The sequence below is a fragment of the Mustela lutreola genome, chromosome 12 (assembly GCF_030435805.1).
Source record: "Mustela lutreola isolate mMusLut2 chromosome 12, mMusLut2.pri, whole genome shotgun sequence".
NCBI lineage: Eukaryota > Metazoa > Chordata > Mammalia > Carnivora > Mustelidae > Mustela > Mustela lutreola.
This window is the reverse complement of record NC_081301.1, coordinates 185,646-201,350: the sequence shown is the minus strand read 5'-3', so window position 1 is coordinate 201,350 and position 15,705 is coordinate 185,646. Positions and strand designations below refer to the sequence as shown.

Here is a 15,705-nt window from a genome sequence, read left to right as displayed (position 1 = left end):
GGAGGACCCTAAGAGGGTGTGACCTCCCCGCTGTGAAGGGTGGTACCTTTCCTTGAGAAGGGAGACTTGGGAGCCAGATCTTTGCTCGGTTTCGTTTCCATGGGTGGTCGCGGAGCCCAAGGACCCAGCTTTGGCCACAGGCTGTTTCAGAGAGCCACTACCATGGGAGGGACACGCCGAGTGCACGGCCGGGTGTGTGACGGGGAGCTCAGAGGACACGGCGGGGCTGAGGGGGTCTATCTGAGGTCAGGGCAGTGTTCAGCGTTACGAGAGGATGCGACTGTCTTGGCAAGGAGCGTAGAAGGAGAAGCCAAGAAGGCCGAGGATGGCCTGTTCTTGAACGCGGCTGCTGGGGGTCTCCAACGTTCAGAAGCCAAGTAGGAAGGAAGGGGCGGCCAAGGGGACCAAGGTGGAGCCCCTGGGGCGGGCTGGGAACACCACCAGGGGCTGGGGAGAAGCAGAGCCAAGAAAGCAGTTTTCAGAAAGCCACCAACCAGGTCTGATGCTGCTAACTGGGCGAGAGCAGTGTCCAAGGTGGAGGTAGAACTGTGGAACGCGCCGGAGAAGACAGTGTGGGATGAGGGCAGCGGCCGGCGTCTGGCTGTGGCCGGGAGCCTCCCAGGGGGCATCGTGGGAGGGACCGGCAGGGGAGACGGGGATTGTTGGAGGTAATTGAGGGTTTACATGCCGTTGTCGGAAGTCTGTGGAGCGGTCACCTGTGTCCTCTGAAGATGCAGGGGGCTCGTACCCCAACCAGAATGCTGAGCCTGACCCAGTGGAGACACAGAATGTTCCATTCCGGCAGGACCCCCGGTAGCCCTTCTGTCCCCACGCCCCCTTCTCTCTTACCCTTCCCCCACGCCCCTCCAGGAACCACTAATCTGCCATCGCTGTCTCTTCAGGGAGGTTAGTAAAGGGAGCCGTATGTGCGTTACTTTTGGGGTTGGCCACTTTCACTGACCTGATTCTTGGGGGATTCGTGGGCATTATTGGGTGTGGCCGACGTCACACCCTGCCCGGCACTCGCGTTACAGGACCTCTGGACTGTTCCCAGTTTGGGGCTATTGAGAGCTCAGCTATTGTGCACACTTGTATACAGGTTTTCTGTGCAAACGTAGCTGTCATTTCTCTGGGGTAAATGCCTAAGAGTACAGTTTCTGGGTTGTACAGTAGTTGCATGTTTACTCTTTTAAGGAATTAGAAATTTCCCAGAGGCCTGTGTTCTTTTACACGCCCACCAGCCGTGTGCGACTTGTCGTGCCCTTGCCAGTGTCTGACGTTGCCACTGTTTTTACCTTCAGCCGTCTGGTGAGTGTGACTCTGGTGCAGCCCGTACCTCTGAGGGTGGACGGTGCTGGTGTTGTTCCGTGCTCATTCGCTGTTCGTGTGTCTTCTCTGTGAAATCTCTCTTCATACCCTGTGTCCACAGTCTGGATTGTTATTTTACTGTGGGGTTTTTCTGTCTTCTAGAAACCATTTCTTTGTCAGATATGTGACTTGCAAATATTTTTTCCTAGCCATTAACTTGACTTTTCATAGTCTTCACGGGGTCTTTCACAGAACAAGCATTTTTTTTCCCCAGAAAAATCATTTTTTATTTTGATAAAGTCCACTTTATCTACTTTTCCTTTTGTGCATTGGGCTTTTGGGGTTGAGTATAAAAACTCTTTGCCTAGTCCTAAATTCTGAAGATTTTCGTCTACTTTTTTTAAACAAAAGTTTAATTGTTTTACATTTAACATGCACTCTGCAATCCATTTTGAGTTAATTTTTATATGAAGTGTGAGGTTTAGGCTGAGACTCTCCTTCCCACATCTCTCTCCCGTCTTCCCTTCCGCCCTTACTTTCTGAGCTTACGGATGTCTGGGTCCTCACGTACCCTTGTTGAAAAAGCTGTATTTTCTCCACTGAATTGCTTTTGCACCTCTGCCCAAGAAGTTGGCTGGGTTCTGTGTGGGTCTGTTTCTGTTGCTTTCCTGTTTAAAGCAAGTTCTACACACAATGTGGGGCATAAGCTCAAAACCCAAGGTCAGGAGTTGTATGTTCCTCTGACTTTGCCAGGCAGACACCTGTGGGTCTTTATCTATTCCAGGGACCTATGTGTCCCTCTCACCAAAACCACGCAGTCTTCATCACGGTGGCTGTGATGTAAACAAATCACCAGGTAGGCTGATCTTTCTCATTTTGTTCTGATTGAGGGGATTGTGTCTTCACCGTGCTGGGTCTTCCGATCTGGAACATGGTGCATCTCTGTTTACCTCGGTCCCCTCTCGTTTCTTTAATCGGAATTTTGTGGTTTTCAGCGTACAAGGCCTGTGTACGTTCCTATGCCCTCTGGCTCCTTTTCCTGCCTTGGTCTGGAGCTGAAACTTCCAGTGGTGTGTTGGATACGAAGGGGGGGAACAATCCTATTTCCATGCTCTGAATCATAGGGAAAAAGTTCAATATAATGTGAACTGCAGGTTTTTTTGTTTTTTGTGGATGCTCTTTATCACACAGAGGCATGTCCTCTGTTCCTCCTTTCTGAGAGGTTTTATCATGCGTGGGTGTTGAATTTTATAAAATATTGTCTCCGCATATGATAATGTGATGTTTTCTTTAGCTTGTTAATGTGGTGGATTACACTGACTGACTTTGGGATTTTGAAACAGCTTGACATCCCTGGAATAAACCCCACGTGTCATGGTATACAGTTATTTTTATATATTGCCCAGTGCTATTTGTTAATATTTCATCAAGGGTTCTGGCATCTATATTCATGGGGCTTTTGGTCTGTAATTTCCTTCTTTTTTGAATTGTCTTTGTCCTGATATTAGTATGAGGACAATACAAGATTTAGAAAATGAATTAGGAAGTAGTTCTTCCTCTTCCATTTTCTAGAAGAGATTTATATAAGTGGTATTGTTTCTTTTTTAGAGAATTGGTAGAATTCTATAATCGGGGTCTAGAGATTTGTTTTCTTTTCTTTCTTTTTTTTTTTTTTTTTGAAGATTTTATTCATTTATTTGAGAGAGAGAGTGACGGAGAACATAGGACGGGAGAAGGTCAGAGGGAGAAGCAGACTCCCTGCGGAGCTGGGAGGCCATTGCAGGACTTAATCCCAGCACTCTGGGATCATGACCTGAGCCGAAGGTCTTCAGCTTAACCCACTGAGCCCCCCAGGCGCCCTAGAGATTTCTTTTATGGATTTTTTTTTCAAATAACCCTTTTTGAGATACAGTTCGCATATGATAAATTTTAACAATTTAAAGTATATAGTTAATGGTTTTTGTATGTTCATAGGGTTGTGTGGCTGTCAACATTACCTAATTTTTGAAGATTTTTTTCAACTAAAAAGGAAACCCCGTGTCCTTTAGCATCACGCCGCAGTCCCTCCCCGCTCTCCCATCCTTTAGCCCCTGGCAACCACGAATATATTTGTCTCTGTTAATCTATCCCAGACGTTTCCTCTAAATGCGGTCATAGCGCATGTCGACCTTTGTGTTTCTAAGGTCTGTCCATGTTGTAGCACGTGGCACTATCTCACTGCTTTTATTATCAAATATGATTCCATTGAGTGGATATACTGTTTGGTTTATATTTCATTAGTTGATGGAAATTTGGATCATTTCAACTTTTTTTTTTAAAGATTTTATTTATTTATTTGACAGAGAGAGATCACAAGTAGGCAGAGGCAGGCAGAGAGAGAGGAGGAAGCAGGCTCCCCGCTGAGCAGAGAGCCCGATGTGGGGCTCGATCCCAGGACCCTGAGATCATGACCTGAGCCGAAGGCAGAGGCTTTAACCCACTGAGCCCCCCAGGCGCCCCTGGATTGTTTCAACTTTTTTATATCATGAATCACGTTACTGTGAACAAATGTGCACAAGTTTTGTGTGGAATATGTCACTTCCCTTACGTATTTGCCTAACCATGGACTTGCTAAATTGTGTGGTAACTGTGTGTGTAGCCGTCTGAGGGGCTGCCAGAGTGACTCCCACAGTGGCTGCAGCACCTTCCATCCCAGCAGGCGTGCACAAGCGCTCTGAATTCTCTGTGTTCTCCTCGACACCTGGTGTCATCTGTCTTTTTAAAATTTAAGCAAAAGTAAAATTTAATTTTTAAAGTAGTCATGCATTCATTCATTCATGATGGAAGTGATTTCTCTTATTTTTTACAGCGTTTTCTTAGTTTCAGGTGTACAGTAGAGTCATTCAGCACTTCCACGCTTCACCCTGTGACCGACGTGATGAGTGCGCTACTGAATCCCCATCCGGTTTCACCCATCCCCCCACCCGTGTCCCCTCTGGCAACCAGCACTTTGTTCTTTATAGTTAGGAGTCTGTTTCATGGTTTGTCTTTCTGTTTCTGTTTCTTTTTTTCTGTTTTCCATTTGTTTTGTTTCTTAAATTCCGTATGTGGGTGAAATCATATGGTATTTGTCTTTCTCTGCTTGACGTATCTCACTTAGCGTTACACTCTCTAGCTGCATCCCTGTTGTTGCCAGTGGCAAGATTTCATTCCTTTGTGTTTAGATGTGTCACATCTTCTTCACCCATTCGTCCATCCATGGACACTTGGACTGTTTCCATACCTCGGCTGTTGTAGATAACGCTGCTGTAAACATTAGGGTACACGTATCCCTCTCAATTAGTATTCCTGTAATTTCGGGGGTAAATACCCATAGTGCGGGTGTGGGGCTGTAAGGCAGCTGTCTTCACCTTCTGGAGGGACGTCCATATTGTCTTCCACCATGGCTGCGCCGGCCTGCATCCCCACTAACTGCGCGAAGGCTCCTTTTTCTCCACATCCTTGACAACATCTTGTTAAGATTTAACTTAAATTTAACCAAACACCCATGAAGTGAAATGGTATTTCATCTTGGCTTTGATTTGCATTTCCTCTAACGACTTATGATAATGAGCGTTTTTATGTGCTGATCGCACCAGTTATATGTCTTCTTTGGAGAAATGTATTTTCAGATTCTTTCCCCATTTTAAAATTGGTTAATTTGTCATTTTGCTATTGACCTGTAATTTTTCTCTATATGTTATGATGTTAGATATTTACCAGATAGATGATTTATAAATACATTCTCACATCCTGTGGGTTGTCTTCTCCTTTTCTTGATGGTGTCACTTGAAGTACAAATGATTTCTATTTTAATGAAGTCCCATTTTTCTGCTTTTATTTTCACCATGTGCTTTTGGGGTTATAGCTAAGAATTCATGACCTAACCCAAAGTCATGAAGATTCACTTCTGAGTTTCCGTTTAGTTTGGTAGTTTTTGTCCTTGTCTTTAGCTCTCTGGCCACTTTGACGTAATTTTGCATGTGGTGTGTGGTAGGGATTCAGCTTCTGGTGGTCTTAGCACCGTTTGTTGAAAAGACTTCTCTCCCCCGTTGCATTGTCTTGGCATCCTTGTTAAAAAATCAATTGATCGTTAGTGTAAGGGTTTATTTCTAGGTCATCAGTTCTAATCTATTGATCAATATATCTGCCCTTTTTAGGGGGAATGTTTTGAAATTTCACTTCCCTTAATAATTATAGTACGATTAAATTTAGCTATTTTATACTGGATGAGTTGTGCTAGTTTGTGTGTTTTGAGAACTTGCTCTGTTTCATCTGTGTTGTCGAACGTACATCGACATTCCTTCATTGACCTTTCGATGGCATCTGGGTCTATGGAGTGATATTCCCTGTTTCATTCATGATGTTGATCATTTGTCTTCTCTCCTTCTTTCTTAGTCAGTGTTATTGGAGGTATGTCAATTTAATAGTTTTTTTTTAAGAACCAAATTTTTAAAAAAGATTTTTTTAATTTATTTGAGAGAGAGAGAGAATGAGAGAGAGACAGCGCATGAGAACGGGGAGGGTCAGAGGGAGAAGCAGACTCCCTGCCAAGCAGGGAGCCCTATGCAGGGCTCAATACTGGGACTCCAGGATCATGACCTGAGCTGAAGGCAGTTGCTTAACCCACTGAGCCACCCAGGCGCCCCAAGAACCAGTTTAAAAAAATTGATTTTTTCTATTGTTTTTATTTTCAATTTTGTTGATTTATTCTCTTATTTCTCTTCTCTCCTCTTCTCTTCCCTTCCCTTCCCTACCTACCCTTTCCTTCTTTTCTCTTCTTTTTTTTTCCTTCCTTTTCTTTTCTTTTGAAGCCCAGTGTGGGTTGAACTCACGACCCTGAGATCAGAATATGAGCTGAGATCACGAGCTGGATGCTTGGCCGACTGAGACACTCAGACCCCTTTGTGGTCTTACATTATTATTTACTTGCTTGGGAAGCTTTTGGGCACTGTGTTTTTTGAATACTTAACAGCCTTCTCCTCTTCCTCCTGTATTCTGCTGTTCTGATGACATGAATCTTAGATCTTTTGTTATAGTCCCACAGGTTGTTGTTCTGTTGTTTCTTTCTTGTTTTTGTGTTTTATTTTTAATTTATTATTTATTTATTTGTAAAGATTTTATTTCCTTATTTGACAGAGAGAGAGAGAGAGAGAGAGAGAGAGAGAATGAATGTGCACAAGCAGGGGCAGAGGGAGAGGGAATGGCAGACCCCCTTGCTGAGCAGGGAGCCCTATGCGGGGCTGGATCCCAGGATCCCAGGATCACGACCTGAGCCAAAGGCAGATGCTCCACCAACTGAGCCACCCAGGTGCCCCTGTTTTTGTTTTTAAAGTCAGGTTTCTCTCTGCTTATCAGACTGGGTAACTTCTGTTGTTCTCTTTTACTGTTCACGGATTCGTTCCTCTGTCTTCTCCATTCTGTTGTCGTACTTTTCCATTTAAAGATTTTATTTATTTGACAGACAGAGATCACAAGTAGGCAGAGAGGCAGGTAGAGAGAGAGGGGGAAGCAGGCTCCCACTGAGCAGAGAGCCTGATGCAGGGCTCGATCCCAGGACCCTGAGATCATGACCTGAGCCGAAGGCAGAGGCTTAACCCACTGAGCCACCCAGGTGCCCTGTACCTTTCCATTTAGATTTTTATTTTGATTATTGTGGTTTTTAGTTCTAAGTTTTTCACTTGGTTCTTCTTTGTATCTTCTATTTGTTTGCTGATACAATTCCTTTGCTGAAACTTTATATTTTTTGAGTGTGTTTCAAGTGTGTACATGGTTATCCTTTGAAGCATTTTTATGATGGCTGCTTTAAAATCTATGTCAGATACTTTTCTCATCTTTGTCTCTTAGTATCATCAGTCATTTGTATCAGTCAGGTTCTCCAGAAATAAAGAACCAATAAGATGCATACGTATGTGTGTGTATATAGATATGTATGAAGACAGAGAGAGATTGATCAATTGATTGTTAGGAATTGGCCTTTGTGAATGTGGAGTTTGGCAAGTCCAAATCGGCAGTTTAGGCTGGCAGATTCCAGACCCCGGAGAGATAGGGGTGCAGTCCCAGTCCAAAAGCCCGCAGGTGGAGACCTGACAGAGCCAGGGGTACAGAGGAGGTATGCGGGCAGTCTCCGAGAGAACTCCCTTCTACTTGGAGGAGTGGCGGGCTTTTTTTCTTTTCAGATCTTCAACTGATTGAATAAGGTCCACCACCTTATGGAAGGCAATCTGCTTTACTCTAGCCATTAAAATGTTCGTCTCATCCAAAAACACATTTGTGGAAACACCCAGAATAATGTTTGATAAATATCTGGGGACCCTGTGGTCCAGTCAAATTGACACATAAAATTAACCATCATGGCATCTATTGATCGTCTTTTTTCATTCAGTTTTTGCTTTTTCTGGTTTTTGGTATGGCAAATAAGTTTCAGCTGAAAACTGAACACTTTTGGTGTTTTGTCAGGAGACCCAGATTATAAAAGTCACAAGGTCTGGGCGAGATGCCCTTCTTTGCATTCAGTTTTTGGATCATGCTTGAGTGCTGGCTTCTGGCTGAAGCCCAGCCCGTGGTGAGAACTGTTCCTTGGGGACTTGTGGCTTGCTCTTGATATGGGGGGAATAAGGCATGGGACCTCACAGCCTCTGAGCTGTGGAGACCGCTGCAGTCAGAAAACCAGACTTGGGCCTGGGGCCCCTGGGCTTTATTCAGGAGACATGTCTGTAGAGCTGACTGGTTGTCCAGTAGCCTGGGAACACAGGGGAGGTGTCCGAGCAGAGGCTGGGCATGCAGCCTTCCAGGTTTGGGGGGAGCCTCTGGCTCCCTGGAGCAAATTCCTTGGCTTTTCCTCTTGGCTGTGCGGAGACCAGGAGTGCTAATTGTCCTTGGTCCTTTGAGAGCTCCAGGGCAGCTTCCAAGAAAGTGCTGTGGGATTGCTTGGTCATAGGGCAGTTCTATTTTCAACATTTTGAGGAACCTCCATGCTGTTTTCCAGAGTGGCTGCACCAGCTTGCATTCCCACCAACAGTGTAGGAGGGTTCCACTTTCTCCGCATCCTCGCCAGCATCTGTCATTTCCTGACTTGTTGATGTTAGCCATTCTGACTGGTGTGAGGTGGTACCTCATTGTGGTTTTGATTTGTATTTCCCTGATGCCGAGTGATGTGGAGCACTTTTTCATGTGTCTGTTGGCCATCTGGATGTCTTCTTTGCAGAAACGTCTGTTCATGTCCTCTGCCCAATTCTTGATTGGATTATTTGTTCTTTGGGTGTTGAGTTTGATAAGCTCTTTATAGATTTTGGACACTAGTCCTTTATCTGATATGTCGTTTGCAAATATCTTCTCCCATTCTGTCAGTTGTCTTTGATTTTGTTAACTGTTTCCTTTGCTGTGCAAAAGCTTTTGATCTTGATGAAATCCCAATAGTTCATTTTTTCCCTTGCTTCCCTTGCCTTTGGCGTTGTTCCTAGGAAGATGTTGCTGCGGCTGAGGTCAAAGAGGTTGCTGCCTGTGTTCTCCTCAAGGATTTTGATGGATTCCCTTCTCACATTGAGGTCCTTCATCCATTTTGAGTCTGTTTTCGTGTGTGGTGTAAGGAAATGGTCCAATTTCATTTTTCTGCATGTGGCTGTCCAATTTTCCCAGCACCATTTATTGAAGAGATTGTCTTTTTTCCATTGGACATTCTTTCCTGCTTTGTCGAAGATTAGTTGACCATAGAGTTGAGGGTCTATTTCTGGGCTCTCTACTCTGTTCCATTGATCTATGTGTCTGTTTTTGTGCTGGTACCATACTGTCTTGATGATGACAGCTTTGTAATAGAGCTTGAAGTCCGGAATTGTGATGCCACCAATGTTGGCTTTCTTTTTCAATATCCCTTTGGCTATTCGAGGTCTTTTCTGATTCCATATAAATTTTAGAATTATTTGTTCCATTTCTTTGAAAAAGATGGGTGGTACTTTGATAGGAATTGCATTAAATGTGTAGATTGCTTTAGGTAGCATAGACATTTTCACAATATTTATTCTTCCAATCCAGGAGCATGGAACATTTTTCCATTTCTTTGTGTCTTCCTCAATTTCTTTCATGAGTACTTTATAGTTTTCTGAGTATAGATTCTGTGCCTCTTTGGTTAGGTTTTTACCCTAAAGATACAAACGTAGTGATCCAAAGGGGCACGTGCACCTGAATGTTTATAGCAGCAATGTCCACAATAGCCAAACTATGGAAAGAACCTAGATGTCCATCAACAGATGAATGGATAAAGAAGATGTGGTGTATATACACAATGGAATACTATGCAGCCATCAAAAGAAATGAAATCTTGCCATTTGCGACAACATGGATGGAACTAGAGCGTATCGTGCTTAGCGAAATAAGTCAAGCAGAGAAAGACAACTCTCATATGATCTCCCTGATATGAGGAAGTGGTGATGCAACAGGGGGGCTTAAGTGGGTAGGAGAAGAATCAATGAAACAAGATGGGATTGGGAGGGAGACAAACCATAAGTGACTCTTAATCTCACAAAACAAACTGAGGGTTGCTGGGGGGAGAGGGGTTGGGAGAAGGGGGTGGTTATGGACATTGGGGAGGGTATGTGCTTTGGTGAGTACTGTGAAGTGTGTAAACCTGGCGATTCACAGACCTGTACCACTGGGGATAAAAATATATGTTTATAAAAAAAATATATTAAAAAAAAAAAAAAAAAAAGAAAGTGCTGTGGGGCCAGGGAGGCAGGTCTGCTGCGGGTCCTGGCATTCCCCCAGCCCCGGAACACTCCCTGCCTAGGCCCTGCCAGGTATTTGAGGAGGGGGTGAGGGTGTTTCTGCAGCAGGGGCTGTGGGTCTTGCCACCTGTTTTTTGCTCACCTCCTTCTCGCCTGCAGACGAATGACGCGGCTGGCAACACCTGGAACTGGCTGTACTTCATCCCTCTCATCATCATCGGCTCTTTCTTCATGCTCAACCTGGTGCTGGGCGTGCTCTCTGGGTAAGCAGCCACGTGGGCTTGTGCGTCGCCTGCCCTCCCGTGTCCTCAGGCTGAGGGGCAGATGTTGCGGTCGGACGTGGGTGCGTGTGATGTGGGGAAGGTGAGGCCTGGCCTGGCCTCATGGCGCCTCTCTGTGCTGGTCCCTCCTGTCGTCCTGAGCGCGGGCCACTCTGTCCTTTGTGCTGCTGTCCTGGACTCTCCCTTCACTATCCCCTGGCCCTGGCCTCCTTGTCTCTATTCCACCCTTGGCCTTCACCCTGTCCCCTGAGATGGGGGAGAGACCGCTGCTGGAGCTCACCTGAGTCCATTGTGTGGTTTTGGGGCAGCCCCGGAGCCTAGAGGGTCCCTCTGCTGCTGTAGTGGAGAGTGATGGCGCAGCCCCATATGCCGACTGTGGTGGTCACTGGGCTCTCCACCCCAGCCTTGACCCCTGGCTTGCTCCTCCTCTCCAGACCCGTTTCTGTGCTGAGCTCCTCCAGGAGTGAACAAGGGAGGGTGAGGGCGGGGATTCCCTCCTGGAGAAAACGGTTTCCTGACCCCACATTGTACTTGCCTGTCCTGCATGGGGCAGAGGCTACAGAAGTGGTGTGTACTTGGGGGCACAGGTGGGGCTGGTGTTTGGGGATCCTGCCTTCCCATCAGTCTGGGGAAGCTGGGTCAGGAAGGCCTGGCCTGCGCTTGGTCCCACACTAGTATGATACCCCCGGAAGACTAGAGGAGAAATCTCCATCCTGCCTACTCTGGAGTTTCCTGCTCAGGCCTGGGGCTCCAGAGGTGGGCTCAGGGAGAGGCTGGTGGACCAAAGGGCCTGGAAGAGAATAGCCACTGAGAGGTCCGTGTAGCCAAGGCCTGCATGCTCTGGCTCTGGAATGTGTCCTCTGCCTCAGTCCTCTCCTGTAAGGGGTATGTTACCAGCATGTCTTTCCAGGCACCTCCGTAGGGACAGGCAGGTGCACAACGCAGTGGATGGATGCACGACTTCTAGTCTGAAGGAGCCGCATAGTCTGAGCTGGAGGAGGCCTAGAGCTCAGGGAAACCACCCAGGGAAGGCATTTCCACTGAGATCCAAAGGGAGACCAGGAATGGGTTCAGCAAAGTGGGGGAGAGGGTTTCCCTGGCAGAGAAGAGCTGGGGTACAGGCCCAGGGATAACCAGAGGGGTGCGTTGTGTGTTGTGGGGATGCGTGGGGCTGGAATTGGAGGGTGTGGAGGGGTCAGGCTGCCGCGGCCGGCAGACAGCAGGTTGTGTGGAGTGTGGGCTGTGTGCTGAGGACAGTGCACACTGGGGAGGTGGAACACAAGTGGGTTCGCGGTGAGTTGGGAGAGCGCCCTGCTCAGGGTGGCTTTGTGTGGCTTGCCCCAAAGAATGTGCAGAAAGAACTGGGGAGCTGGGGGTGCTCCTCACGGAGCAGGGCCACGGACACACTGACTTCCCAGCCCTTCTCCCACTGGAGGGCATCCTGGCCTCTGGGGATGAGGTGATACGGGATAGTTTTCCTAATTAGTCTCAGCTGAGCCCTCCCTCAGGCATCCAGGCCCAGCAGAGAGACCCTAGGGTTCTCTTTCAGGCCGAGCAGGCTTGGAAATAGTGTGGCCCCTAAAGCCAGCAGACTGTGCACAGCTGGCAGGTCCCATGCTGGCTGCACTCCACGGCTGCACGGACTAGAAGCCACGTCTGCAGCCTGTCCTGGGGAATGCTTGCCCTGTAGGACTCCGGGGCTCGGCCACATCTGGGCAACGCTGCTACAGGGCTGGCTTGGAGCCCTTCCAGGCTTGTCCTTCCTCATGCCCTGGGCTGTTGCCCATAGCACATGCCAGAGGGTCAGGATCAGGGATTCCTCTTGGGGCTTTTCTTAGCAGAAGCCTAGAGAGGATAGGCCCGCTGCTCACTGCCGTTTGAGAAGTGGCTGCTCTGCGGGGCCTGAATTGCTGCACGTTTCTGCTGGTGGCTCTGGGACTGACTCACGTGGGGCTGCACCCCAGGCCCTTCTGCCCTCATTAGGGCCAAGGGATGGAGTCTGGATAGAGAGGGGAGGAGGGGTGGGGGCCCCGGTCCCTGCTGGGGTTTGCGGGGTATGGGAGGTCCAGGCAGGAGCTGGCTGCTCTCATTGCCAGGGTTGCCACAGCTCAGGCCCTGGTGGATGCTGGTCATGAGCTTGGGTCAGGAAGAGCCGAGCTCTCTCTCCTGCCATGGCTGTGGACCAGGAGTGAGGTCTGCTGGGCTCACTGCACCAAGCCCAGAAGCTGCTTCTCTTGGAGGAGAAATGGCCACTCCTCTGAGGATAGACGTTGCTGTTGGGCTGCAGGGGCATGCCTGCCTGTCCTCTGAGGACCTGGCCTGAGAAGCTTGCCATGCTGGATGCCAAGTGTGCGTGTACTTGGTCGTGCCCATGTGCCCATGTGTATGGATGGCTTCCTTCTGGCAGTGTGAGCCCAAAACCTTGTCTGGAAGGCTGGGGCTGGGCTGCTGAGGGCTAAGGAGGGCAGAGATCTCTGTCCTCGTCTTCATGAGCCTCCCAGGTTTGGCTGAGGTGGCTCTGGAATGTGGAAGGTGGCTCTGGAACCAGTGGAAGAAACAAAGTGGGAAGCCTCTGGGCTGACCTCACCGAGAAGGTCTCTGGAGGGTGCGGATGACAGAGGCTGGCACGCAGAGGGTGTGCGCCTCGGGTGGCTCTGGGCAGGGCTGTGGCACTGTCCCTGCTCTCAGGAATGCCCCAGGGGACTGGGATGCACAGGTGTCCCTTTGTGCTGGAGGGTCCTGAGGAAGGAGCGTTCAGCTGGGCCCCTTGAGGGAGCTCAAGCTGGTGGCGAGGGACGGCCCATGGCCTGACTGTCATGTCCCAGCCTCTTCCCGGTTCCCTCTGACTCTCTCCACACGCCCATGGGCTGGTGGCCGTGCTCACACTTACTCTTCCTTTTCTGGGCTTATGCAATGCAGAGAGTTTGCCAAGGAGCGTGAGAGGGTCGAGAACCGCCGGGCCTTCCTGAAGCTTCGCCGGCAGCAGCAGATCGAGCGGGAGCTCAATGGGTACCTGGAGTGGATCTTCAAGGCCGGTGAGAACCGGGGGCGGCAGGCTTGCTCCTGGCCTGGCCTCGGTCAGCATCCCTGGGGAGAATGAGACCAGCCTGGGAGAGGGGAGCTGGGGCGTCTAAAGTGTGTTCTCCAGCTCTCCGGGGTCCTGACACTAGGTGGCTGTGTGGCTCTGGGGACACTGGCCTTTTCAGTGGAGGTTTCCAGCAAAGCCACTCCTGGGACTGCTTTCTGCCTGTCGGACGAAGGCGCCTGACTCTTGACCTGAGCCCGCTCTGTGCTCTGCAGCGGGCTCGGGGCTTTCTGACTGCCCCCCAGTCTACGGCCAGCGTACCTCCCTGCCTATGGGGTGCCTGCCAGCCCTCCTTAGGTGCCTTGTCTGCGTGGAGCTTGGCCAGTGGGTGGCTGCTCTTGGGAGGGCGAAGTGAGCCTGGGAACAGGCCAGGTGCCCCTTGTGTGCCACTGCCTGTGGGACACATGACGGTGTCTGTCTCAGCAGGGAAAGCTTAGCTGCAAGCCCCATGGGCTTCTGGGATTGGAAGGGCTGAGAAGCAGAGGGCATTCACCCTGTGTGCTCCTGGGGGTTAAGCTCTGGTCAGGGGTTGGGGTGGGAAGACCCCAACCTGAGGCTGTGTCTCGCTCACAGAGGAAGTCATGCTGGCCGAGGAGGACAAGAATGCAGAGGAGAAGTCCCCTCTGGATGGTAGGTGACCACTGTTAGCACTGTGTACCCAGCGAGACCCGTGAGCACGCTCACACTGGGGATGCCACGGCCACACGTCCGTTAGGGCAGAGCCTGTTCTGGAAGTCATGGCAGCTCCTGGGGAGGGGTGAGTCACGGCCCAGCATGGACGTAGCTGGCGATGGGCTCAGACACCACACCCGCTGGGTGTCCCACTGTGGTTCAGGGCAGCATGTGATCCCAGCAGGCCTGAGCACTGTGCTGTCCGGCCTGGCAGCTCACGCAGAAGCCCAGGGAAGCAAACTTGGGAGACCCGTCCCTCAGGCTCACCCACCCCTCTTCAGGCGTTGAGAAGCCAGATGGTGCCGGAGGTTGCTGTGCTGGTCAGCAGAGACTAGGTCATTCCCGTTGTCCCAGGAAGAGCCTCTGGACGGTGCTGCTTCTAGAAGCTCTGAGTTCAGGCTGAAGTCAAGCTGTACCTGTTTCCGGGGCTCAGGGCGATGTAGCTCCCAGCACAGCCTGGGGTTGCTGGGGTTGCCACGAGAGCCCCGTGGCCATGGTCACCAGCCTGGCAACAGGCACCGGCCTGGGGGCAGGGAGGCTATTCTCCCTTTACACCACAGCCAAGGTCAGAGGGATTGGCCGCATCTGCTGTAGCCTCAGTTGAACCCGCATCTGGGGCACTGAGCTGATCTGTGCTCAACGTTTACAGACCTGATCGACCTTTCTGCCCTCACCTGGCCTCGGGGCGGGCTGTGGGGACAGTCAGCTGCAGCCTGGACTTGCTCCACACAGGGCTCTCCTGCTCTCCCTGATAGCCGCTGGCGTCATCGCTGAGAAAAGGCAGAGCGGCGGCATTCGCCTCTGAATTCCTTCTGCCCTTTGCCCTGAAGACTGAGAGAGGCTCCCGGGGGCCCAGGGAGGAGACCCCCAGGAAGGCCCTCGCCCCCTCAGCTGAGGGACGTGCAGCTGGGTGCTGGCTCACGCAGCCCCCTCTCCCCATGCTTGTTTAAAGCAGTGCTGAAGAGGGCAGCTGCCAAGAAGAGCCGGAACGACCTTATCCACGCTGAGGAGGGTGAGGACCGGTTTGCTGACCTCTGTGCCGTCGGTGAGTGTGCTGGAGTCCGCCCGGCTGGACGGGGTCTGTCCTCTGACTGGGCCTAGCGGGTGCCCCTAGCTTCCTGCCTGCCCCGCTGGGGCCCCCTTCCTTCCCTGCTGCCCACTCTCCCGTGTCCCTCCTGATGGCAGGATGTGAGGTGCCTCCTGCCCTCTGGTGTGCACTCAGCTTTCTTGCCCAGAACCGGGCAGCAGGGGTGGGCCCCATGTCTGGCTCCTAGAACCTCCCTGCTGCCTGGGTCCCGCGACTCGTTCACGGCAGTGCAGCCCTGACTGTCCTCGGCTCTGCCGTCGCCTGGGTACATGCAGAGCCTTGGCCGCACCCCATGACAGAGGGTCTGCACGTGTGTCACTGACTTTTGGGACGAGGGTTCTGGCCATCTTCCTACCCAGCCCCCGTCTTCCATGCTCCTGGGCCTCTGGCTTCGTCCCCGTCTTCTCAAATGGTGACAGGAGAGTTCTGGTTCATTGGATCACATGGACCACCTTCGTTCCCTTCCTGAGGCTGCTATCAGACATGCCAGCCCTTTCTCAATAAATGCCCTGTTGCTCTGAGGTCTGCAGCAGG

At 50.4% G+C, this 15,705-nt stretch overlaps 1 protein-coding gene across 6 annotated transcripts in view; it reads left to right on the top strand.

Annotated features, from left to right (window-relative positions):
• Nucleotides 1–15,705, top strand: part of CACNA1B (calcium voltage-gated channel subunit alpha1 B) — a 182,115-nt gene that overhangs the window by 38,872 nt on the left and 127,538 nt on the right. For 4 of the 6 annotated variants that reach the window (XM_059142286.1, XM_059142283.1, XM_059142285.1 and 1 more), the window contains 4 exons: nt 10,206–10,309; nt 13,247–13,362; nt 13,986–14,042; nt 15,037–15,129. In XM_059142286.1, the coding sequence (XP_058998269.1) occupies nt 10,206–10,309; nt 13,247–13,362; nt 13,986–14,042; nt 15,037–15,129 (370 nt within the window). The remainder of the gene's footprint in view (nt 1–10,205; nt 10,310–13,246; nt 13,363–13,985; nt 14,043–15,036; nt 15,130–15,705) is intronic. The other 2 variants (XM_059142287.1, XM_059142282.1) reach the window with 1 other exon arrangement.